The 26029-nt window shown below is 37.2% G+C and overlaps 1 protein-coding gene across 2 annotated transcripts in view; it reads left to right on the top strand.

The window, feature by feature from the left end:
* PRKD3 (protein kinase D3) overlaps positions 1–26029 on the top strand; it is an 89065-nt gene that overhangs the window by 34924 nt on the left and 28112 nt on the right. For both annotated transcript variants that reach the window (XM_030311294.2, XM_030311295.1), the window contains exons 3-8: positions 7595–7733; positions 9055–9186; positions 9936–10093; positions 15268–15460; positions 21168–21245; positions 24827–25010. In XM_030311294.2, coding sequence (XP_030167154.1) covers positions 7595–7733; positions 9055–9186; positions 9936–10093; positions 15268–15460; positions 21168–21245; positions 24827–25010 — 884 coding nt within the window. The remainder of the gene's footprint in view (positions 1–7594; positions 7734–9054; positions 9187–9935; positions 10094–15267; positions 15461–21167; positions 21246–24826; positions 25011–26029) is intronic.

The following is a 26029-nucleotide window of genomic DNA, read 5'->3' on the forward strand; positions in this document are numbered from 1 at the left end:
ATTCAACATATATACTGTTAAATAAACAGTGTGTTTTTTGTGTGTGTGTTCGATATGTTGTCTAGGACTTACTAAGTATTTCCCACATAATGAGATGCATTTTTTTTTTAATTTTTTTTTCAACATTTATTTATTTTTGGGACAGAGAGAGACAGAGCATGAATGGGGGAGGGGCAGAGAGAGAGGGAGACACAGAATCGGAAGCAGGCTCCAGGCTCTGAGCCATCAGCCCAGAGCCCGACGCGGGGCTCGAACTCACGGACCGCAAGATCGTGACCTGGCTGAAGTCAGACGCTTAACCGACTGCGCCACCCAGGCGCCCCCATAATGAGATGCATTTTGAAGAATGGTTGGATTTGGAGTTTTAAAGATCTGTCAATCCATTAGAAATGGGTAAAGAATATGAATAACCAGTGTAGAGAAAAGGAAATACAGATGTCCCTTAAACATGTAAAAAATGTTCAACTTCTTGGGGCACCTGAGTAGCTCAGTCATTTAAGCACCTGACTTCAGCTCAGGTTGTGATCTCATGGTTCCATGAGTTCCGGCCCTGCATCAAGGCCCCACATCAACAGTGGGGAGCTCTCTGTGTCCTAAGAGTGAAGAGCCTGCTTCAGATCCTATGTCTTCTTCTCTCTCTGCCCCCTCTTGCTCGTGTGCATGCACTCTCAAAAATAAGCAAACATTTAAAATGTTCAACTTCTCATAATTAAAACTATACTGAAATACCATGTTTTACCTAATATTAACAGATTTGCTAAGGATTAAATTGTGTCTCTCCACCCCAACCCCCTACATCCATATGTTGAAGCCCTAACCTTCACCTAGTGTGACTTTGGAGATAGGATTTTTAGGAAGTAATTAAAGTTAAATGAAGTCATAGGGTTGTAGTTCGATAGGATTGGTGGCTTTATAAGAAGAGGAAGAGAGAAAGAGGTTTGTCTCTCTCTCTCCCCATGTGCATTTTGGAAGGAGAGCTCATCTGAGCACTTAGCGAAGAAAGCTGCTGTCTACAAGTCAGAAAGAGGCCTCTGACTAGAACTTGACCATGCTAGTACCCTGGTCTCAGGACTCTAGCTCCCAGCAATTTGAGAAAATAAGTTTGTGTTGTTTAAGCTACTCAGTCTGTATTTTGTTATGCGGCCTAAGCTAATACAACACTATAAACTAGAATGTGGAAAAAACAAGCACTCAGTTTATTACTTATGGAAATATAACTTGGTATGACCTCTATAAAGAGAATTTTGGCAATATCTAAAAATGTCAAATGTGGATGTTCTTAGACCTAGCAAATCTACTTTTAGGAAGTAGTCCTAATCATATACTCAAAAAGTAGAAAAAGTAAGTATGTAAGATTATATATTGGGTGTTGTTTGTAATAAAGGATTTGAGGGACACCTGGGTGGCTGTCGGTTAAACCTCTGACTCTTGATTTTAGCTCAGGTCATGATCTCACAGTTGGTGGTTTTGAGCCCCACATTGGGCTCCACTCTGAGTGTGTAGCCTACTTGGGATTCTTTCTCCCCCTAGCTCTCTGCCCCTCCCCTGCTCGTGTGTGCACATGCACCCACACACACTCTCTCTCAAAATAAATAAACTTAAAAAAAAGATTTGAAACAGTAGCTAAGATTTATAGAGTGCCCAAAATGGATCAGGAGTTCTAACTTTGTATGTGTATTCATTCATTAATTCTGATGACAGCCTTATGAAGTGGGTACTATTTTACAGATAGAGAAACTGAGGTTAAGTAAGTCAGCCACGGTTAAATAGTAAGTGAAATGATCAGGATTTGAACTCAGCAGTTTGGGCTTAGTTTTATTCCTTGATCCATATCCCATCAGTGGGAAACTGGTAAAATAAAACTATGCAATTGTAAAAATAAATTAAAAAATAGAATAGAATAGGAAAGAAAGGAAGAAAGGAGAGAAAGAAGGAAAGAAAAAGGGAAGAGGGATGGCTGGGTGGCTCAGTTGGTTAAGTGTCCAACTTTGGCTCATGTCATGATTTAGTGGTTCGTGAGCTGGAGCCCCACATCGGGCCCTCTGCTGTCAGTGCAGAGCCTGCTTTGGATCCTCTGCCTCCCTCTTTCCTTCTGCCCCTCTCCTACATGCGTGCCATGCACTCTCTCTCAAAAATAAATTTAAAAAAGAATAAGAACATTTTATGCATAAAATATCTTCAGAAGGATGCTAGGGAAAACTGGCAACAGTGTTGACTATGGCAGGGATAACTGGAAACTCAGGCATAGATTTTGCACTCTACTCTTCTGTACTGTAAAAATTTTGAACCATGTGAAAAAATTGCCCATTAAAAAATAAATAAAATTCTATTTTTAAAGAGTGTATATTGTATCCCAGAGTATTAGTAAATATCTGAGGCCGTGCGTGTGTGTGTTTAAAAATGATTAGATGAATAAATAAATGGGGGAAAATAGATAAATCTCACATGCAGAAGAACTCCCAATAATTTATATAGATACTCTGCCTTCAAGGAGAAGGAATGTAACTTGCCATTCCTTAAGGGTGGACTGCACACGGCGACTTCCTTCCAAAGAGCACAGTATTAGGGGTTCAGAGGAAATAGCTTTGCAGTGAAGAAACTTGACAAATACTACCTTAGCCAGATAATCAAGGTCTACATCAGTAGCAATAAATCATGTTGGTAGTAGGTACACTTGATATGATGTGAGGAGAATGGCACTTTACCTTTGTGGTCTTCTTCCCCAAAACTCATAATTCCATTTTAATTATGAGAAAAACATCAGATATATTTTAATGGTGGCATCCTCACACAATACAGCAAAGTCTGAGAAAGCATTGTCACAGCCAAAAGTGGCCTAAGAAGACATCACAGTGAAAGATAATGTGGTATCCTGTGTAGGATCCTGGGACATAAAAAGGAAATTGAGTAAAAACTCAGGAAACTTGAATAAAGTATGGACTTTAGTTAATGAGAATGTATCAATATTAGTTCATTAAGTTGTAATTAATGTACCATACTAATATAAGATGTTGATAATAGGGGAAACTAGGTGTGGGGTATATGAGATCTCTATGTATTATCCCAGTTTTTCTGTAACTAAAACTGTTCTTAAAAACAAAATCTGTTTTTTAAAAAGAGTATACATAACAAATGTATTGAATAATGTAAAAGTAAACTTGAAATTCAGATGTCCATGACTCATTCCACAGAACTTAACCATAAACTTGGGAAGAGAGCCTTAGCATATTTCATTTTAAGGTCCACTGGTGATTCTAGTGTATGGTTAGAATTGAGACATGGCTTAAGAATTTACTCTTGCTTGAAAATCTTATTTCTGGGGGCGCCTGGGTGGCTCAGTTGGTTAAGCCTCTGACTCTTGATTTTGGTTCAGGTCATGATCTCACGGTGGGATTGAGCCCCATGTTGGGCTATGCACTGACGCGTGGAGCCTGATTCTCTCTCTCCCTCTCTCTGCACCGCCCCTGCTCACTCATTCACACACACACACACACACACACACACACACTCTCTCTCTCTCTCTCTCTCTCTCTAAAAATAAACATTAAGGGGCGCCTGGGTGGCGCAGTCGGTTAAGCGTCCGACTTCAGCCAGGTCACGATCTCGCGGTCCGTGAGTTCGAGCCCCGCATCGGGCTCTGGGCTGATGGCTCAGAGCCTGGAGCCTGTTTCCGATTCTGTGTCTCCCTCTCTCTCTGCCCCTCCCCCGTTCATGCTCTGTCTCTCTCTGTCCCAAAAATAAATAAATGTTGAAAAAAAAAAAATAAACATTAAAAAAATCTTATTTCTGAATTTTTAAAAATGATGAATAGTCAATACCTGTATATTCAAATCATTTGGTTTTGGGGTTTTTATGGGGGCATTTTCTCAGTATAATCTTTTTTAGATCTTTTAAACTGTGTGCTCATGGTTTATTTCCCTGTTTCTTCTTTTTAGATGTTTATCTTTAGTGTACACATGCCTTAAGACTTCAAAATGTTTTTATTTTTTTTTTTATTTTTTTATTTTTTTATTTTTTTTTTTTTGGGACAGAGAGAGACAGAGCATGAACGGGGGAGGGGCAGAGAGAGAGGGAGACACAGAATCGGAAACAGGCTCCAGGCTCTGAGCCATCAGCCCAGAGCCTGACGCGGGGCTCGAACTCCCGGACCGCGAGATCGTGACCTGGCTGAAGTCGGACGCTTAACCGACTGCGCCACCCAGGCGCCCCTCAAAATGTTTTTAAAGCTTGGGTACATTGTTTCTCTGATGGTCAGTATTTAATATTCTCTTGCTTTTTTTCAGGCCCTACTTTCTGTTACTTCATTTTGTGCTGACTCTTCACTTTCAGATGATTCTTAAATATTCCACGAAACACACCTATAAGTCATAATTGGTGAATAGCAGAAATCTATTTTTTACAAGCTATTTAATACACTTTCCTCTCTTGGAATTCTGTAGTTTCTCAAACATATAGATGAAGAAAGTATGTAAACATTTGCTAGTCCAGAAAATTACTTCATTCTTTATCATTGAGGGCTTTCTAACCTGGTACACAAATGCTTATTTCAAGTAAATATTCTTAATACTCCCTATCATTTTTTTTTATTTGCTCTTCGGTTTCTTAATGCCAGTATGGATTCACTAGGTCATGTGTTTATCAAGAAGATTATTTTATACACATTTTTTTTTCTCAGCCACACATTTTTAAACGTTTTTCTTCTGTCATTAATGTGTTTATTTAGCTCTTTAGTTATTGGGACTTCTGGGCTGGTCAAAACAATGCTAATGATACCTGTAATTTGCCAAAGATAGATTTTAGAAGTGTTCTTTCTTGTCTTGCTTTCCTTCTTCTTACTGAATAGTCCAGACCCTGATGCCTCTTTCCTGACCAATGGCTTCAGTCTTCTTTAGGAGCTTGCTCTGGTCTCATCCTGTTTCTTTTTAAGATACAGATTTGATCATGTCACTGCCTTGTTCTGGTATTCTTTCTCTCTCCTCCCCACCCCCTAACGTATGGGATATGAGCCCCTAGCATTTACTGATCATGGTACTATTTTATAACATCAAGTAATTTAATTTTAACAAGAATCCTATAAAGCCAGTACCCTTTTTATTCCAAATTTATAGACAAGAAGCTGAGCATAGGGAGGTTAAGTAGCTTATCTAAGGTTCTATAGTTAGTAGGTGGCAAAGCCTGAACCCCATTCTGTTGACTCCCGAGTTTCTTTAAGTATAGCCCCCTTTGAGCTCCTGTGTGCATTTTTGCCCTCTTTCTGCACAGCCGTCCCCTCATTCTTCAGTCATAGGGGTCCACTTACTTTGTCCCATTTACCTTGTATTTTCTCAGCTATGACCCTTGTACTTTCACTTTCACTTTCTGCCCATAGAAATCCTGCTTTTCTTTTTATGATTCTCTTCAAATATCACTGTTAAAGTGACATTCCACCTTCCCAGTTAAAGTTTTTTATTCCCTCTTCTAGAATTTTATTTATTTTTCATTTTTGTCATTTCCATTATCAGGTTATATATTTGTTTTATTTCCATCTTCCTACTAGATTGTAAGTTTCTGGGAGGGGAGGGGCTGTCTTACCTTTAGAAACCATGGGGCCAATGCCTTGCACATAGAAGACATGCAGAAATGTGAATTTTTAAAAGGAATTTTATTCATACAAATATTTTGTTAGATATTTTTATAAGGATGGAAAGTGGAATCTTTTTTGTTAATACTTAAGAATTGTTGCAACTAATTTATGGAGATTTTCTAATTTGATGATACTTCATAAAATTTTAATTTCAAGTTTTAATATTAAATAAAACTCCATTTTTGATTCTGTACTTTTCTTTTAAGTTTGTTTATTTTGAGAAGGGGAGTGGGGAACAGAGGATCCAAAGTGGGCTCTGTGCTGACAGCAGAGAGCCTGATACAGGGCTTGAACCCACCAACCGTGAGATCATGACCTGAGCTGAAGTTGGGCACTCAACAAACTGAGCCACCCAGGCACCCCTACTTTTATATTTTCAGTTGAAAATTATGTACTGTTAGGTATATGTTTAAAGCATATTATAAAGTTTTGGAAGTATTATTGGTAACTCAGATAATTGAAAGGAGAACTAATATAAAGATTCTGAATATTTCTGTACTTTTTCATTATTTACTCAGGCTTAAAAAAATTCAAATCAACTCAAATTTCTAATTAAGTCATTATTTTAAATTTGTTAATTTAGTATTTTCCAATAAAATTTAGACCTTTTTAGAGAAATATACAAGAATTTTTAATGGGAAAATTAAATTCAGAAGATAAGGAGAAGGTATCTCCACCTAAAACACATGCCTAAGATCCTAGACTCACGCTGGAAGTGAACTACATATTTGACTTTGCTTTTTCCAGTGGGCAAAGTAAACATGATTAGTTACATGATCAAATTGTTCATATTCTAAAACCAACCAGATAAGTGTCTTTTATGAGTCCTCACAAAGAAGGGCTACCATATGAAGTAGGTCCGTATCCTCAGCAACATCCCTGCAATAGATACATTTATGGTTTAGTATGACATACATATCAGACCATTCAGTGCAGGCCAGTGACATACTATATAGTCCATCAAAGGATTCTCTGTGAGGAGCCAAAATAAGTCAATGAGAGTGTACAATCCTGAGATAAACTAATTTGAAATACTTTGAGCAGCATTTCCCAAGGCACTGATATTTTAGAAGATGGTCTTGATTTTGATTTAGAAATTAAACAGTTATTTTGTGAGGCAAAGACTTACAAGTTTCCCTTACATAACTTTATTAACTATAAAAACTTTTAGAGTTCATACCTTCATATTTTTAGTCCTTGGTATGCCAGTCCCCAAAGTGTCAGCTCTGTAGTCACAAACTGTAGAAGCCTTGAAATAATATACATAGGGTATATATGAACAGATCTGCAAGTCTCCTGCTCTGGCCAAAGGTTTTCTAAGAGGAAAGTATTAGGTAAATGCTGGAGGCTGTAGGTGCATTTGTCAAAAATATTGGAATTGATACTCTTGTGACTATAGTTTGGGAATTGCTAACCTTCTACCAGCACTATTCAGTAGAGTTTCCTGTGATGGTGAAACTGTTCTATATCTGCACATTCCAAAATGGTAGCCAAGCCAGTAGCCAAGGTGGTGATTGAGCACATGTAATGTAGCTAGAGTGACTGAGGAACTGAACTTTTAATTTTATTTAATTTTAATTAAAATAACTGCATGTGGCTAGTAGCTAGAGAGGAAGCTCGGTTCTAGAGGACAGGAAAGAATGCTGATCTCTCAGGCTGTGTGAGATAGAGTAGCAGCTAAGTTCAAGATTATATTCTTCATCAATAACTGAATAAAGAAATCCTGTGTTTTTAAGAGACATGAGCTTTTACTAAAGATAATGATTATATTTAAGTTTGCTGTTTTGTTTTTGAGCTTGACAATTAACCAAGGATGCTTGAGTCCATGGTTGATCTTTTAGATATTAATACAGTTGTTTTCAGACCGTGTTAGGCTAAAAACTACACTTAAAATTATTTCATAAGATTGAGACATTTACTTATAAAACTGGAAACCTGTGGGTATACTGATATAAGACTGTTTTCTTGTAGTTTCCAGAGTGTGGATTCTTTGGCATGTATGACAAAATTCTTCTCTTTCGCCATGACATGAACTCAGAAAATATTTTGCAGCTGATTACCTCAGCAGATGAAATACATGAAGGAGACCTAGTAGAAGTTGTTCTTTCAGGTAAGTAGCTTCTTTTATTTTGTTGCCTTTTTTTTTCCCAACAAGCATTATTTTTTGTGCTAAATGCTGTGTTCTGTTATACTTAGTCTTTATACTATAGTTGCTTAACTTCTTTCATCTATTGTAACGGCTACCAGGTGATTTTTACTTTCAGGAAGGTTATATCACAGATGACACAGTAGGAGAATAAGCCCTGAATTGTTTATTTGAGTGTTACTAAGCTAAGGGAATTATCATTTGAACTGGCAGAAGAATATATACTCTTTGAAATAAATTGAAATAAAACAATTATACTAAAATTCAGTTCGCTTATCCCCATTTCTATGAAGAGCATGGAAGAGAATTGAGGCTCAAAAAAGAAAATCAGGAAAAAAGGAGAAGTAATGAAGATGTGGAAGAGAAAACTGCAGTGCTGATCATTCCCATGATTTAAATAATGCTCCTTCCCTATGTGTTCTCAGTGGACATTTTCTTACCTCCCTCCTTCCCTCCCCCCACCCGTTCTTGCCACCTGTTGTTCCTTAGCTCCTCTGTTTCTGATCTCATCCAATAGCAGGTGGGCAGGATTTAGTGAGGAATGTAAAGGAACAGAGAGTGCACCTAGTAGGCCTGCAGAATTTCTTGTTTGACAGGAAAGGAGGGAGGGAGAGAGAGAAGGGTGTGAGAGGAAGGAAGAGAAGGAAAAGGAAAGCCAGCCAAGAGTTCAGAGTCCTGCCACCAATTTTTCCTCTTTTCAGACTCATCTTTGTCACCTGTTCTTGAGATCCTCTCTCCCCTCACCTTTCCTTTATTAGTCCTCGATCCTTCCCATTTAATAGCTGCTGTTTTTTAGAGTCTCTTTTTCTTAACTACCAGGACTATGGAGAACAGACTCTGGAAAGAGCTTATACTGAGATCCTGTTAGAACTCAGAGTGTTTACCATTGAGGTTAAGTTCCACAGTTTTATGGGTTTTTTTGTTTGTTTTTTGTTTGTTTGTTTGTTTGTTTTTACTTTAGTGTTCTATTTCCCAGTGTGTTATAAGTTAAACAGTTTTAGACCTAACAACTATTTGTGATCTTGTCACTATGAGAATATTCTTTTGGAGATTGAAATATCTACCCACAGACCTCCTTTTGGAGCTCAAATTATTTGGACCTGAGGAACTTCCTAAAATAGTTTGAAACCCACAATATTAAATGCCGAAAATAGTTTATGATGAATGAAACTTACAAAGAAAAAAAGATTCCACATACTTTGACATAAATGAGTATGGTCAACATTCTTAATATTATTGTAATTGCAGCTTTACGTTTTATTTTGGTACTTGTCTTTTTTAAAAGCTTTGGCCACAGTAGAAGACTTCCAGATTCGTCCACATACTCTCTATGTACATTCTTACAAAGCTCCTACTTTTTGTGATTATTGTGGTGAGATGCTCTGGGGATTGGTACGTCAAGGACTGAAATGTGAAGGTATGTGTTCTGAGTTTTGGTGTCTTTTGAAAGGGGATTTTGCATTTGCATTCTCTAATCGTTAATGAAAGAATAAGATCATTGGTTGGTGACTAGGTAGTAACCAGTGTTTAGAACTGGACAGATCTAGTTTTTCTGCGTTAGAATTGCTAAGGGGTAGGAAGCAGGTGCACATTTCTGATTAGTCTTCTGAGTACGCTAAGGTGGAGGAGGGTCAATAAAGTTTTTCTGCAGAGGGCCAGAGAGTAAATTTTTAAGTATTATTGGTTAATAGTCTCTGTCACAGCTACTTAAATCTGCTTTGGGCCAGGGAAGCTATAAACAAGATGTAGAGAAATGAACAACATGCTGTGTTTTAATAAAATTAATTATGAACACCGAAATTTGGATTTCATACAATTTTTACATATCATGGGAGGAATTTGGTACACAGTCTACAGTTTGCTGAAGTGCTTTAAGCTAATTGTTCTCAAACTTTACCATGTATCAGAATCACCTTGAGGACTTGTTAAACATACTTTGCTAGGACCTATCCCCAGAATTTCTGATTCAGTCGGTCTGGGGTGGAGCCCAATAATTTACACTGAATTTTTTGGCTTCTGCCTAGTTTTTCATTCAGGTTCTTAATTAGGATAACTATTGCTGCCAGAGAAAGTAAATTAAATAAAAGAAGCATCTATTTTTTATGTAACATACTTATATATTTAAGTTTCTTTAATCTATTTTTTTACCTTTTAAAATTTATTTAGGCTGTGGATTAAATTATCATAAACGATGTGCCTTCAAGATTCCAAATAACTGTAGTGGAGTAAGAAAGAGACGTCTATCAAATGTATCTCTGCCAGGACCTGGCCTCTCAGTTCCAAGACTCCTACAGACTGAATATGTACCCCTTCCCACAGAGGAGGTATGTATTTTAAGGCAATAAGAGGGCATTTTACTACTTGTTCCTTATGTTTCTATGAGGTATATGACATCATCCTAGGACATAAATTATACACTAAAGACTACAAACATTCCTACACTTAAGAAAATTAAAATATATTACTGGAGACAGAGTTTACCAGTAGTAATGAGTTGCGTATTATCTTCTTTGGGACCACATTATCACTTGGACCACTGTGTTAACCTCTTAACCAGTATCCTGGTTCCCATAATTTTACCTCATCTTTTACACTACAGTCAGATCATCTTATTTCACTAGAGCTTAATACACAACTCTGATTATATCGCTCCCCACTAGGAAACCTTTATATATTCTCTTGTTTCCAACAATCCGTTCTATTTAGCATTTCCTGAACACCCGATTGTTCCCTCTCCCTTTGCTCTTATTGGTGTCCCTCCTCCATGCTTTTTTCAGACCTAGCTCAACAGCTGCCTTTCCTGAATTTTCCTCTTACCCAGAAGTTATTTTATTGGTCGAATGCCAAACCACTTTTCAGACCTGTCTAATGGTGTGTATATCATTCTACCTTAATATCATGGTGTCCTCAAGGAATTCATGATCTGTTTAGAGAAGACAATGCTCATGGTCTTTTGTGTGCCCTACCGTGCCCAGCACAATATGTTATACTCTGTATATGTTATACTCACTGAATATGTTATATTCAGTGATGTAAGAATGAGTGTATGAATGAACCCAGTGATTATCACAATATTCCAGTGAGATATTTTAGTAGATCTGTACATAATGAGATAGTTGAGACTTATAATGGTTAAGTAGTAACTTGACTCAAGTCACCGAGCAAATTCGTAAGCAACATTAGAATTAAATCCAGATTTAATTATTTTTAGATCAGGGATTTTTCCTAATATATTGTACCCGTGAAGAGTAAAATAGTAGATCAAGAGAGAAAGAAATAACTCCCTTGTTCTTTTGATAGTACTTAAAGTGACCTCCATCCATAGATTGCAATCTTATCATTTAGTTGTTTCTGTAACCCCTTTGGTCTTCCATAAATTAATGGCAAAACCAAGCCTTTGGGCTATTGGCTTGATATTCTGGTCACAAGATTTTGCTATACTGAGGCACCTTAGAATAAAAGCTTCTGAAGTTCTTTCACAAAAATCCCATATTTCCCTGTTGCTTAGCACTAATGTGAGATGTTTAACTTAGAAAAAAAGAGTGCTGTGGCATAAGAGCTGAGAGCAAAGAGTTATTAGAAACATATACAAGAGCTTGGGAAAGGACTGGTGATTGAAAAGTGAGTGTATTTTATACATGAACTACACAGGAAACTTAGGTCGCAATGGGGTCTGTAGGATAGAGGCGTGTTGTTTTAAGAGCCCCACAACTGATGCTGGGATGCCAGCTCCCCCTAGATGAGGAGTACTAGATTAGGAAATAGGCAGGACAGAGCAGATGAATCAGGTTAAATTTAATTCATTAGTTTCTGTTTTATCCTGAAGATGAAAATTCCTTAGGGAAGTGTATGAAGTAGAGTGACATGTTTGAATTGGTTAGATCGTGCAGAGTATTGTAGAATGAGTAGAAATTGTAGAGTGGAATGTGTGAAAAAAGGCTGCTTCTATCAGGCCACGCATGCAGTCTCAAAAAGGAAAAAGGTACAGTAAGAGAAGAGCTCATGGAGGAAAATCAGAGGGAAGCGTGGGAAAAGAGGACACACTAAAGGAATATAGGAGATACCAATGAGGAGATGAGTGCAGCCTTGAATCTGAACAAAGGTTAGAGAAGAGCTGACTCCAAATGGCTGCCCGGTGAGAGCCTCCTAAGTTCCACGTGCCAGGCTTCATGATGGATGCTTTACTCGTCTTTTCTCATGTAATCCTCACCACAGTCCTGGAAGGCATAGCAGCTCTCATCCTGATTTCTTAGATAAGATGTGAGGAGGAAAAGTTTCTGAGTAGTCGAGATACTAAACTTCACTGACCACTGAGATAAGCTGGAAAAAAGGCCAGGCGGGAATAGAAACTTCTGAATCTGACTCTGGGGTTGTCATTGTTTACATGTAAGAAGGCAGTTTCTGTTGCAGTGCCTGAAGTCATTGTAAGGGAAGTGAGTAAAGAGACAGAGGAGGAGAAGCTAGTCTTTGGGACTAGAAGATGGTCACTGAATTTGGTTACAACAGGACCACTAAGACTAGAGAGACCAGACTTGAATGATGGCTCTTTGGAGATGAGAAGGAGGAATATTCCTTGCAGTACATTTGGGCAGAGGCCTGAGGGGCCAGGACAGGACAGAATCAAGGTAGAAACTGTTGGAACTAAGCGTATGCATAAAAATGGAGGCATTTTTTTACTGAATAATATTCCAAAGTCAAATATGTATAATTAGGGAATTCCCCCCCTTTGAATGCTTTTATTGCTTTTATTATTACATCTGATTGAGAGTTGGCAACATGTTATAAAGTTTTTGTAGGCAAATGTTCACTTTAGACATTAGTTGAAACCCATGCCATGGAAATAATCGGATTACTTTTAGAGAATTTCTGGCTTCTCATTAATAAAGAAGTAAGAATTTTAGTAGTTTGTAAAGAGGGGCCATTAAATCAAGGTAAGAGAAGAACTTTCACTCTAGTTACTCTAGTCTTAGTGGTCCCATTTTCACCAAATGTTCCACAGGTAATTTTACCAGTATCCTCCTTCCTCCAAATTCTGGTTCAGTCTTCCATACCTTTCCTGCCTTCCTCACTCAAGAGAGTGGTAAACCATGGTCCCTGATGAGATTGTAGCCTATGCTCAGGTGTGTTTGAGATGGGAAAAAGATGGGACTAGACTTTCATGGAGAAGACCTGGGGCTAGGGGCACCTGCCTAGGTGGCAGGGGGTGCGGGCAGTTAAGCATCCAACTCTTGATTTTGGTTTACATCATGATCTCACGGTCATAAGATCAAGTCTCGTGTCAGGCTCTGTGCAGTGCATGGAGCCTACTTGAAATTCATTCTTTCTCTCTCTCTGTCTCCCTATCACGTGCATGTTCTCTCTCAAAAAAAAAAAACAAAAAACAAAAAACAAAAAACCCACAGACAGAAGACCTAGGGCTAAGTCTTGATTATAATGCTTGCATTTAAGTAATATTAATCCCTTTGAGCCTGTTTTTTCATATTTAAGTAACTTTGTACTAAACATGAAAAATTAGGTGGCTGCTGTAGCCCAGTCTCCTGAGTAGCTCCTTGCACACATGCTTTGTACCATGTCCCTAATACCCAGTCCCAGGAGGGCCTGCCCAAAGGCAGTCAGTCACTCGCTGGCCACTGGCATATGAAGGGATTTGTTATGACAGTTCTTCCTTACAGGGGTGTCCTACATATTTGATGATGGCTGGCAAAATCGATCTTCTTCCATCTTGTGTGCTTTAAACTTGAGACAAACCGAAAGTGGTAGAAGCAGGAGCAAGAGGAGCAGAGTGTTGAATCACCACTAGAATAGGGAGCCAGGGGTGAACAAAAGCCTACAACATCTGTTTCTCGTTCCCGCTGGCTTCCATTACTAGCTTTGCAGGATCGCTGCGGTGCTCAGTACCCAGCGTCACGGTGGAAGAAAAGGGCCAGGCTAGAGCGGGAGATCCTGAGAGCTGAAGCAGGTTTGGTTTGGGTTTTAACATTGTTTTTGTAACTTTTCTTAAATTAAACTGCTTCCTAATATGCTTTGGGACATTTGTGGCTACATAGTAGTGAAAAACTATCCATCAGAGACCATTTTTGTGTTCTTTTTATAATGTTCTTCTCCATTTGTATGTCCTTTTCTGTTTCTTCTTAACCTTCTTCCTGCTTTCTTCCAAACAGTCTTTTTTTTTTTCTTCCTCCCTTCATTTATTTCATACAGTTCTCTGTCTCTAGGTTTCTTCTGGCTTCTTTTGCTTTTATTGGTTGACTCAACTTCTCTGAGTTAGATATTACAAGTTATGGAAGGCGCATGAAAGTTCTCAGGACTTCAGTTCTGGCAGTGAAGATACAAGCAGCTACAACAAACTCTATAATATGTCTAGATGATAGGTGTTTTGTGCTTGAGAACGTGGACTATACTGTATTCATTTTTGTTTCTGCAATTCACAGCAGAGGGTCTGGGCTGTAGTATAATAATCAGTGAATGCTGAATGAATGGGATGAGCCATATTGAACTGGCCTATAATTTAACTTGATTATTTTCTTTGTACATATAGAAAGTATCATAGTTAGAAAAATCTAGTTATCTCTCAGGTTACACAAAAATTTTTAATCAACATCTTTAGTTTTCCTCTTTGCTCCTCTGGGGGAGTAAAGCCCAAATAACTAGAAAATACTTAAAATATCAAGGGACTTCCTAAAGTATCAGTACTGAGGGGTAAAGTTTTAGCTAATTTTGTATCTGCCATTTTTTATGTCATCATCATTAGACTTAAGTTTTGGTTTTTTTTTTTTAATTTTTTTTTTTTAACGTTTATTTTTGAGACAGAGAGAGACAGAGCATGAACAGGGGAGGGGCAGAGAGAGAGGGAGACACAGAATCCGAAACAGGCTCCAGGCTCTGAGCTGTCAGCACAGAGCCCAACGCGGGGCTCGAACTCACGGACCGTGAGATCATGACCTGAGCCAAAGTCGGACGCTTAACCGACCAAGCCACCCAGGCGCCCCTAGACTTAAGTTTTTAACAAACATATTTTAGTATTTGTAAAAATACATTTGAAAAACCAAGACTTATTTCAAAATATTTTTAGACATCATGTTCAATAATTCAACATGAACAACAATAAACTTTCTGAATTTATTATTATTCAGAAAGGTTCATGATTATGATTCATTTCTTGGTTAGGTTTTTCAAGGGATTTAAACATGTCATAAATTCATTTTAAGGCTTTTGTTTTTTATTTGTAAAACGCTATATATGTCTGGCAAATAGTTCATCAATGAATATACATATGTGAGGATGAAAAAAAATTTTTTTTGGTATAAATAATAGCAAAAAAATCTGCACTGTTCACATTCAAGTGATGGTAAGTTAAGCTTCCAGAGGAAACTGCTGAGATGCACGTTTTTAGATTTTTGGCTTTAGTGTTCAAAATAAATGACTTTGATCTCAAGTCCTGCTCTTAATACTTTGTTTTTAATATACTTAATACTTATGGAAATTACTTATGTTTTAGTCACATGTTCACCAAGAACCAAGTAAGAGAATTCCTTCTTGGAGTGGTCGCCCAATCTGGATGGAAAAGATGGTAATGTGCAGAGTAAAAGTTCCACACACATTTGCTGTTCACTCTTACACCCGCCCCACAATATGTCAGTACTGCAAGCGGTTACTGAAAGGCCTCTTTCGCCAAGGAATGCAGTGTAAAGGTAGGATTGGATGTTCTTCTTAAATAAAATTCATAGGTTTTTGTTAGGAAATTTGTTTCAAAATATTTATATTTCAGAAGCATAGGCAAAGCAATTGGTTTCATAGTTGTTAATTTAAAAAAAGAAAAAAATGCATGCATACACACACATTCATATTTATCAACAACTATTGCTCTCTGCAGTATATGGACTATGTACCAGGAACTACAATACAGAAAAGCTAGAATTTGGATCTGTAAGGTATGGCTGCTCTACACCTATCAGTATGGGACAGTTAGTAAGCAGGTGAGCAGATATTTGAGCTTAAGTCTTTCTGATTCCAGAGCCAAATGTACCCAAAATATAAAATAATGCTTTCCTCTTTCCCTTAAACATTCTCTCTCTCTCTCTCTCTCTCTCTCTCTCTCTCTCTCTCTCTCTCTCACACACACACACACACACACACACACACACACACAAATATATTACAAGAGTTTTCTTGTTTTTATTTATAATTATGTAGCTAGGAAAGCTGTACCAAAACTGTTATTACAGAGACTAATCATACTGAAATAGGAAGAATATAAGTAGAAGCCACTGGAAATGTGATAGGGATTATCCATATTCGGGTACTAACCCAGAACACTATCATCGTATTCTAAAAACATCTCTCATTGAACCAGGCTTTTAATAGAATAATGGAATATTTTTTCCTACAGTTGTGTTATTTTTTATGTTTTTAAAGATGATTTTAACTTTTGTTTCATATCTCCTTCACAACACTCCTGAACAATGTAGTGAAAACCAAAACAGTTTAAAATGTGTTATTAATTATTGAGCCAGGATGGGGTGTAAGTAGCCTGTCTATAATTTTATGTACTTATGTGATTCTTTTTAACGGTTCTTGGTAACATACTTTTTATATAATAGAAGTGACGTGGAATTGAATTATCTAGTTTTATATAAATAAAACATTAGAATTGAGGTCTTTGCAACAATAAATCCTATTTACAATACAGAATAAAATAATTGTACATAAATTTGACTTAAGAATATGAGAAAACTTTTCTTGGCAATATATGGCAACATGGGAGAACATCAGATAGAGGACAGGTTGTGCGTTTGTTGCCAGGTAGTTAATAACTATCAGGCAGGCATAATTAAATGTTGAAATTTTATTTCAACAGCTTACTTTTAAATATGAGTTAATATATAAATTAATACTTTAAAATATCAACACTAAAGTATATTGGCAAGCAGCCACTAAGGAATGTTTTGGGAAAGAACATTAATAACAGATGTACAAATTCTAGCCAACAGATAATCTTAGAAAAGGTTGTAAGTAGTGCTGCTCTGCTGAACAGAACAGAAACATTCTAAAACCATATGCAGAGCAGTACGATAGTTTGTAGAGGACCTAACATAAATATGTAGATTGGTGAATTTTGAGATAAAACCAGTTAACTCTGCCACTGGGTTATTGATTTAATTTCTTAGCTCTAAAAAAATAATGTTTATGCTTGTATTGGTTCAGAAAGTAGCATCTATTGGTTCAGAAATATATATATTTCTGTATAACTAAGCTATTTTAATTATCAGTCAGAAACAATCACTTATTTCAGTGACTTCTTTTTTGTTTTTTTAGTTTTTTTAATATTTATTTATTTTTGAGAGAGACGGAGCGTGAGCAGTGGAAGGGCAGAGAGAGAGGGAGACACAGAATCCGAAGCAGGTTCCAGGCTCTGAGCTGTCCACACAGAGCCCGATGTGGAGCTCAAACTCATGAACCTGAGCCAAAGTCAAACTCTTAACTGACTGACCACCCAGGCACCCCAGTGATTTCTATATTTTTAAGATATGAATTAGGATATTAAAAAGTAAAACAGTCATTTTCATTCACTTGTCAAGCTAAGAAAGAAAACAGTAATTTAGTTAAAACAGTTACACTGGATCATTTGAGAAGATACACAGTTCCAAGAGCAGCTACTCATTCAATCACCTGTTTTTTTGTTTAAAAAAATTTTTTTTAAGTTTATTTATTTATTTTGAGAGAGAGAGAGAGCGGGGAAGGGGCAGAGAGAGAGAATCCCAAGCAGGCTCCACACTGCCAGTGCAAAGCCCAGTGTAGGGGCTTGAACCCACAAACTGTGAGATCATGACCTGAGCTGAAGTTGGACACTTAACTGACTGAGCCACCCACGTGCCCCATCACCTGCTTATTTTCTACTTTGTAATATTAAAACTTCAAGACAGCTTGAAAGCATACATAAAATATAAGAAAATATGAACAAGTTAATAAGAACATGAGTAAGAGTACAGAGAAATAAAAATGCCTGCCATTAGAACCTACCTACTTGCTGCCGACAGGCCACAAATTTGGCTCTACATTTTCAAAGCGAAAATGGAAATCTTGTTATTGTTACAGTTTGCATACCTCATGAGATAAAAAGCAAATCAATTACTTAAGATAAATGGAAGATGTTAATATTAATATCATATATGAATTTTTCTAGGGCCTTTCATTTAAAAAGACAGTGTTATTTAATACAAGTTGGGTCGCCCACCAAATTATTAATCATGGGACTTTTTCTTAAAATAACCTTTACCTTATGCCATTGGTGTGATACCCAGAACTTTCTTGAATCACAAGGGCTACAAAATCATTCTAAGTCAGGACTTGAAATTATTTTCTTCCGGATATTGCTGGAAGATGGAATTCCAAGGTGGAAGGGCGTAGTAGACAGTAGTAATAGCAGAGGGTCTCAATTTTGGTATCACCTAAAAAACACTTTTAAAACACATTTCTCAGCCCCACTCCCACAGCTGCTGATGTAATAGGTTTGGAGTGGCGCCCAGGAATTTGCATTTCTAACAAGTTCTTTGTAATGCTGATTCTGCTGGTCTGGGAACCAGAGTTTGAGAACCACTGAGTTACTTGTAGTATCAAATAGCTTGTACCTGACATTCATCTGCAGTGCTATCAACTCTGATGTTCTTGCAGGTTGAAGAGAACTATATATAAAGGTAGGAGACGTTGTGCATGAGAAGCTCATGCCTTTCCTTACAAGGCTGTATAGGAAAGCCCTTACTAATTCCTAATAAAAGCTTGTAGAATCTCAGTCTCTCTTCTGCATATGCACCAGGTCCTAATAATTAGGAACTGAAAGTAAGTGCTTGACATATATTGGAAAGTAGTCAGCCTGAGAAACTGTCAAGGGGAACATGGAAAGATGAGTATGAGTTAATGGAGCTGCCAACAACATTTTGGCAATGGTTATATGAATAGTATTAGCTTCATTTTACAGATAAAGAAACTGAGCCCTAGAAGAATTGGGGAAGATGGCAGCAAAGTAGGAGGAACCTAGGTTCGCTCATCCCACAGATACAACTAGATAATTATCAAAGCATCCTAAATGTCCCAGAAATCTACCTGAAGACTGGCAGAACAAACTCTACAACTAAAGGTAGAAAAGAAGCCACAATGAAGAAGGATGGAAGTGTGGGATGTGGTTTAGGGAAGAAATGGATCTTGGCTGCTGTGGAGGAGAGGGAGCCATGGTCATGAGAAGGATGAGAGAGAATGCACAAGGGAATGCCCAAGGAGAATGTTTCCTCATCCATTGGCTTGGAAAGCAAGAGGGGCTGAATTACTTGAGTTCTTGCAGTCAGCAGAGATTAAAGCCTGAAGTTTTAAGCATCAGCAGACTGGAATCTGGGAGTCTAGAGGTATTGGGGCTGCCTTCAGAGACAAGACAGGCAGACAACCTGGGGGCAGACAGTGTGGAAGCAACAATCTGAAGAATGCCTGGGGCACACAGTGAGGAGATTATTTGCTCTTCTTGGAGCATGCCCCTGAGAAGCAGAGTTCACAAAGAGCCCTTTCTGGGAACAAAGGAGCTGGTGCCATTTTTTTCTCCTGCCAATTAGTGGTCATAGATCAGTGGAATAGAATGGAAAACCCTGAAATGAACCCACAACTGTATTGGTCAGTTAATCTTGGACAAAGTAGGAAAGAATATCCACTGGGAAAAAGACAATCTTTTTAACAAATGGTGTTGGGAAAACTGGACAGCAACATGCAAAAGAATGAAACTGGACCACTCTCTTTTACCATACACAAAAATAAACTGAAAGTGGATTAAAGACCTAAGTGTGAGAACTGAAATCATAAAAGCCCTTGAAGAAAGCACAGCAAAAATTTCTCTGATATGAGCCATAGCAACTTTTTTCTAGATAGGTCTCCTGACCCAAGAGAAACAGAAGCAAAAATAAACTGTTGGGACCACATCAAAATAAAAAGCTGCTGCACAGCAAAGGAAACAATCACCAAAACTAAAAGGCAGCAACCTGTGGAATGGGAGAAGATATTTAAAAATGACCTATCCCATAAAGGGTCAGTACCCAAAATACATAAAAAACTTATACAACTTAACAGCCAAAAAATGAGTAAGCCAATTAGAAATGGGCAGAAGACATGAATAGACATTTTTCCAAAGAAGACATACAGATGGCCAATAGGCACATGAAAAGATGCTCAACATCACTTATCATCAGGGAAACACAAATCAAAACTACAGTGATATATCACCTCACACCTGTCAGAATGGCTAAAATCAACAACACAGGAAACAAGTTTTCGTCAGGATGTGGTGAAAGGGGTACCCTTTTGCACTTTTGGTGGGAATACAAACTGGTACAGCCTCTCTGGAGAACAGTATGGAAATACCTCAGAAAGTTAAAAATAGGGGCACCTGGGTGGCTCAGTCGGTTAAGCGTCCAACTTTTGATTTCAGCTCAGGTCATGATCCTACAAACTGTGAGATTGAGTCCCATGTTGGGCTCTGTGCTGACGGTGTTGGAGTTTGCTTGGGATTCTCTCTCTTCCTCTCTCTGCCCCTTTCCCACTCATGCTCTCTTTCTCTCTCAAAAATAAATAGACTTAAAAAAAACAAAGTTAAAAATAGAACTACCCTATGATCCAGCAATCCCACCAGAAGTATTTACCCACAGAGTACAAAAGCACTAATTCAGAGAGGTAACATGCACTCTTATGTTTATAATAGCATTGTCTACAATATTTAAATTATGGAAACAGCCATTATCAACAGATTGATGAATGGATAAAGAAGATGTGGCATATATATACAGTGGAATATTAATCAGCCATAAGAAAGAATGAAATCTTGCCACTTGGTAGATGGGGCTAGAGAGAATTATGCTAAGCAAAATAAGTCAGAGAAAGACAAATACCATATGATTTCACTCATATGTGGAATTTAAAAAACAAAACAAACGAGCAAAGGGGAAAAATAGAAACAAACCAAGAAACAGACTCTTAGCTATAGAGTTAAACATCTTAACTGATGGTTACCAGAGGGGAGGTTGGTAGGAGAAGTGTTAGAAAGGTTATAGGGATTAAGGAGTGCATTGTGATGAGCACTGGGTGATGTATGGAAGTGTTGAATCACTATATTACATACCTGAAACTAATATTACATCATGTTAACTAGCTGGAATTTACATTAAAACTTAAAAAAAATAAATTAAAAAAAAAGAAATGGAACCCTGAGGAGTTGAATACCTATTAAGAGGTGGCATCAGAATTTGAAACCAGACCTTTATTCCAAGACCTGAGTTCTTAGTAAAGGAAAACTTTAAAAAGTCTCTAAGCATATCTGATACTGCCTGACTTTTTACATACATTAATAAACCAAATATTTTATTTCAGATTGTAAATTCAACTGCCATAAACGCTGTGCATCAAAAGTACCAAGAGATTGTCTTGGAGAAGTCACTTTCAATGGAGGTAAAATTCTTTTTCTTAATTTACCTAAACGATCAGAAAAGGTCACAGTTCTTTTGTGTATTATCTTTGTATAAGGTTATATTTGCATGTTTTATTTTGTTTACTTTGTTTCTTAAACTTTGGCTTTTTAAATTTAATAATCAAGGAAAATACAGATAATCAGTAAAGGTACACTTATTGTATTGTATTGTATTGTATCTTATTTTATTTATGCCTTCCCATTTTTCCTATAGCCACCTACCGTTTGTAGTCTAATGTTGCCAGTGGTGTTGCATATTTTCTTCCATCCTTAGACATAAAATACTTCTTTTTACACCCTGCTGTTGTCCCTAGAGGTGTTCATAGTTCTAATCTTACTGACTGCTTCTGTGTGCCAGGCACAGTTCTATACTCTTTACATACATTGATATTTAAACCTAAGAACAGCCCTTTGAGTTAAGTATTTACAGATGAGTAAACTTGGGCACAAAGACATTGAATAACTTGCCCAAGAAATATAGCCAACAGTTTATAGAGTTGGGATTTGAACCCATGTGATCTGGCTTCTTAGTCCATAGTCATTAGAACACATTGTGCTGCCTCACTATCTCTTTCTCCATCAAATAATCATTTGCTAAACATATTCCCTCATATGCCTTTTTCTTTTCTTTTTTCAAGATTATATAGTGATTATGTTTTTGGAGGGAAGGAATAGTGATTCCAAGCATAATTTTTTTTTATTGTTTGCCTGTAATATATATATATTTTTCAATATATGAAGTTTATTGTCAAATTGGTTTCCATACAACACCAGTGCTCATCCCAAAAGGTGCCCTCCTCAATACCCATCATCCAAGCATAATTTTTATTTAACATTTACAGGACTGGTAAAAATTAAATGTAAGTAGTTCTGTAGGATGAAAAGTATAAGGAATGGAAATTGAATTTCTTAAGATTTTAATGTTTTCTTTTATGGCATTTTTTTAAAAAAAATTTTTTTTTTCAACGTTTATTTATTTTTGGGACAGAGAGAGACAGAGCATGAACGGGGGAGGGGCAGAGAGAGAGGGAGACACAGAATCGGAAACAGGCTCCAGGCTCCGAGCCATCAGCCCAGAGCCTGACGTGGGGCTTGAACTCACGGACCGCGAGATCGTGACCTGGCTGAAGTCGGACGCTTAACCGACTGCGCCACCCAGGCGCCCCTGGCATTTTTTTTTTTAAGTTTATTTATTTTGACAGAGACAGTGAGAGGGTGGGGGGCAGAGAGAGAGGGAGATAGAGAATCACAACCTGGCTCTACGCTGTCAGTGCAGAGCCCAACTTTGGGCTCAAACTCACAAACCATGAGATCATGACTTGAGCCAAAACCAAGAGTCGGTCGCTCAACTGACTGGGCCACGCAGGCGCCCCTGTGGCATGTTTTTTTATGGTTGCTGCTTAACACCATTGACAGATCGTGATTGGTTTTCTCATTTGGGTTACTCTGAATTAATGCAGCTTTGCTATAGACTAAAGTTTCCTCCAGATTTATGGTTCATGTATTTTTGTACTTTACTACTGTTTGACAGATGGATATGAAATACTATTTATATTGGTTTTAATGTATACTAAGTAGTTTGAACATCTTTCAAATGGTTACTGGTTCTTAAGGGTTTTTTTCCCCCTATAAATTATCTGTTCACATGTTTTGTCCATTTTTCTGTTTATTTGTTATTGATTTGCAGGGAGTTGTTGATAATTCTACCTAATAGTTCTTTGTCAGTTATACTTGATGTAAATACCTTCTCTGAGTTCTGGATTATCATTTTTTTAAGCAGTGTTACTGAGAAACTTTGCATACTTGGCACATTTAGTTTATTCACAAAGTTAGGCATCTATCAGTGCAGTCCAGTTTTAGGACATTTTTCATTACCCTGAAAAGAAACTCCATACACATTAGGAGTCACTCGTCGCTCTTCCCCACTAGCCCATGGCAACCACTAATCAACTTTCTACTGCTGTGGGTTTGTCTATTCTAAGCTTTTCATACAGATGAAATCATAATATGTAGTCTTTTGTGACTGGTTTCTTTGTCCTAGCTTAATGTTTTCAGGGTTCCTCCATGTTGTAACATGTATCAGTACTCGTTCTGCTTTGTTGATGAATAGCATTCCTCTGCATGAAGATAACCACATTTTATGTATCTGTTCACCAGCCAGTTGATGGACATTTGAGCTGTATCCACTTTGGGGCTATTATGAATAATGCTGCTATGAACATTTTGAGTACAATTTCTGTGGACATATGTTTTCATTTCACTTGGGTAGATACCTAGTTGTGGAATTGTTGAGTCATATGGTAACTCCGTGTTTTAAAATTTTGAGGACTGCCAAACTGTTTTCCAAAGCAGCTGCACTATTTTACACTCGCTTTACCAGCAGTGTATGAGGATTCTAGTTTTTCTGAAAGCTCACCACCACTTGTTATTATCTGTCATTTGGATTGTTGCCATCCTACTGAGTATGAAGTAATACTTCCTTGTGGTTTTGATTTGCATTCGTGGATGGCTAATTGATATGCACATCTTTTCACATACCTGTTGGTCATTTTTACATCTGCTTTGGGAAATCTCTATTACTCTGGTCCTTTGCCCATTCAACTGGTTATTTCTTTTTTTATTATCGAGTCTTAAGAGTTCTTTAAACATTTGAGATACAAGTCCCTTATTTGATATATGATATGTAAATACTTTTTTCCCTTCTGTTGGGCAGACTTTTTGCTTTTTTGAGGTATCATTTGAAGCACAAAAGTTTTTAATTATAATCAAGTCCACTTTAATTTTTCTTCTGTCACTTATATTTTTGGTATTCTATCTGGAAGGCTTTGCATAACCCAAGGTCACAAAGATTTACTCCTATGTTTTCTTCTAAGAGTTTTATAGATTTAACTCTTACATTTAGATCTGTGATCCACTTTAATTTTTGTTTTTGGTTTACAAAAGAGGTCCAGTTTCACCTTTTTGCCTGTAGATAATCCAGTTCTACCAGCACCATTTTTGGAACAGACTATTTATCTTTCCCCAACAAATTGCCCTGGACCAGTTAACCCAACATACAATAGTGGTGGCTAATTTTTTGCTTTGCTTCTAGTATCTTTTGTCATACAGAAATTTAAGTTCTAATTATTAAAAAAATTTTTTTAAATGTTTTTATTTATTTTTGAGAGAGAGAGAAACAGACCAAGCGGAGTAGGAGCAGAGAGAGAGAGGGAGACACAGAATCTGAAGCAAGCTCCAGGCTCTGAGCTGTCAGCACAGAGCCTGATGCGGGGCTCGAACTCACGAGTCGTGAGATCGTGACCTGAGCCGAAGTCAGACACTCAACTGACTGAGCCGCCCAGGCGCCCCTAAGTTCTGTTTAAGCAAATTAATTAATTTTCTGCCTTAGGGTGTGTGCATTTTATATCTTCCTTAATTAAATACCTCTTTATCCATATATTTTCCTATTTTCATTAAGAGTTTTAAAACCTTTTTTTTTTTTCACATTTAATATACTTTTTCTATTTACATGTATTGCTCTCCCATTAATATGAAACTCTGAATTCATTTAAAACTTTGCCAGAACCTTCCAGTCTGGGAACAGATACAGATATACCAATGGATATTGACAGTAGTGACATGAACAGTGATGGTAGCCGGGGCTTGGATGACATTGAAGAACCATCTCCTCCAGAAGATAAAATGTTCTTCTTGGATCCGTCTGATCTTGATGTGGAAAGAGATGAGGAAGCTGTGAAAACCATCAGGTAATGCACGTGTGTGTATTGCAAGCTACTTCCAAATGCAGGATTTGTCCAGGTGCTTCATTAAGAAAGAAAAAGCCACATTTCTTTCAATGGAACCTAGAATGTAATTTACGATCCAGTTAAAGTATTGCTAATTCCTTTACATGCACCACAGTATTTCTGAAATAAATTACACACTCTTGCCATCTACTCAAGATGGAAAAGTATGAGAATCCTTGTTAAAGAGAAAAATGCTTTATTTAAATGTAGTCTAGATATTATATCTGGCTGTGGAACAGCCACCACAAGGTGCCGGAATTAAACTATCAATTAAAGCAACCAGCTTCTTCATTTAGGCAAATTATCAGATGTTAGAAACACCAGTGAGAATATATACCCGCCGAATGTTGCACAGAGATGATGGTGACAGATTTGGGGGCAGTTTTCATTTTACCGCAATTAGACTGTTAGCACTTTGCAAAATGCTATTGGATTATAAAACTTATAAATATCCCCTTATGTTTATAGAAATTCAGTTTTTTGTGTATACAGCTTTGTAGGATACACTACTTTGTAATAAAATGTGAATATTTTGGCAGCTTTTGTTCTTCACTGGCAATAAAGAAGTATTTAGAGAAAATGGATCATTTATCAATCTCACATAACTGAGTGGTCATTTATTCATTTTGGCTTGTCATTAGATTACAGCTATTATCATTATCATTATCATTATGAACTAAAACTTACTGTTTACCCAGTTTGGAGACTGTGAAGAGAACTTAGCTAGCTTCCTAATCATGAATATTTCATAATTTAAGAGAAAATATTTAACTGAGATTCAAATTGAAAAACCATGTATTTTTCACACATATCCCGTCAAATTGTTCTTTTACTTCCAGCTGTGCTGTTTCTGACCCCTGTTTCAATATTACCTGATTTGACGCAGTACTTTATTTTATTTTCTTAATTGGTAGCTATAAATCATTTTATTAGTATCTATTAGAAATACTTTTTGTTAACAACATGAAAAATGGAATTTG

Source organism: Lynx canadensis, chromosome A3 (genome assembly GCF_007474595.2).
Source record: "Lynx canadensis isolate LIC74 chromosome A3, mLynCan4.pri.v2, whole genome shotgun sequence".
NCBI classification, from domain to species: Eukaryota; Metazoa; Chordata; class Mammalia; order Carnivora; family Felidae; genus Lynx; species Lynx canadensis.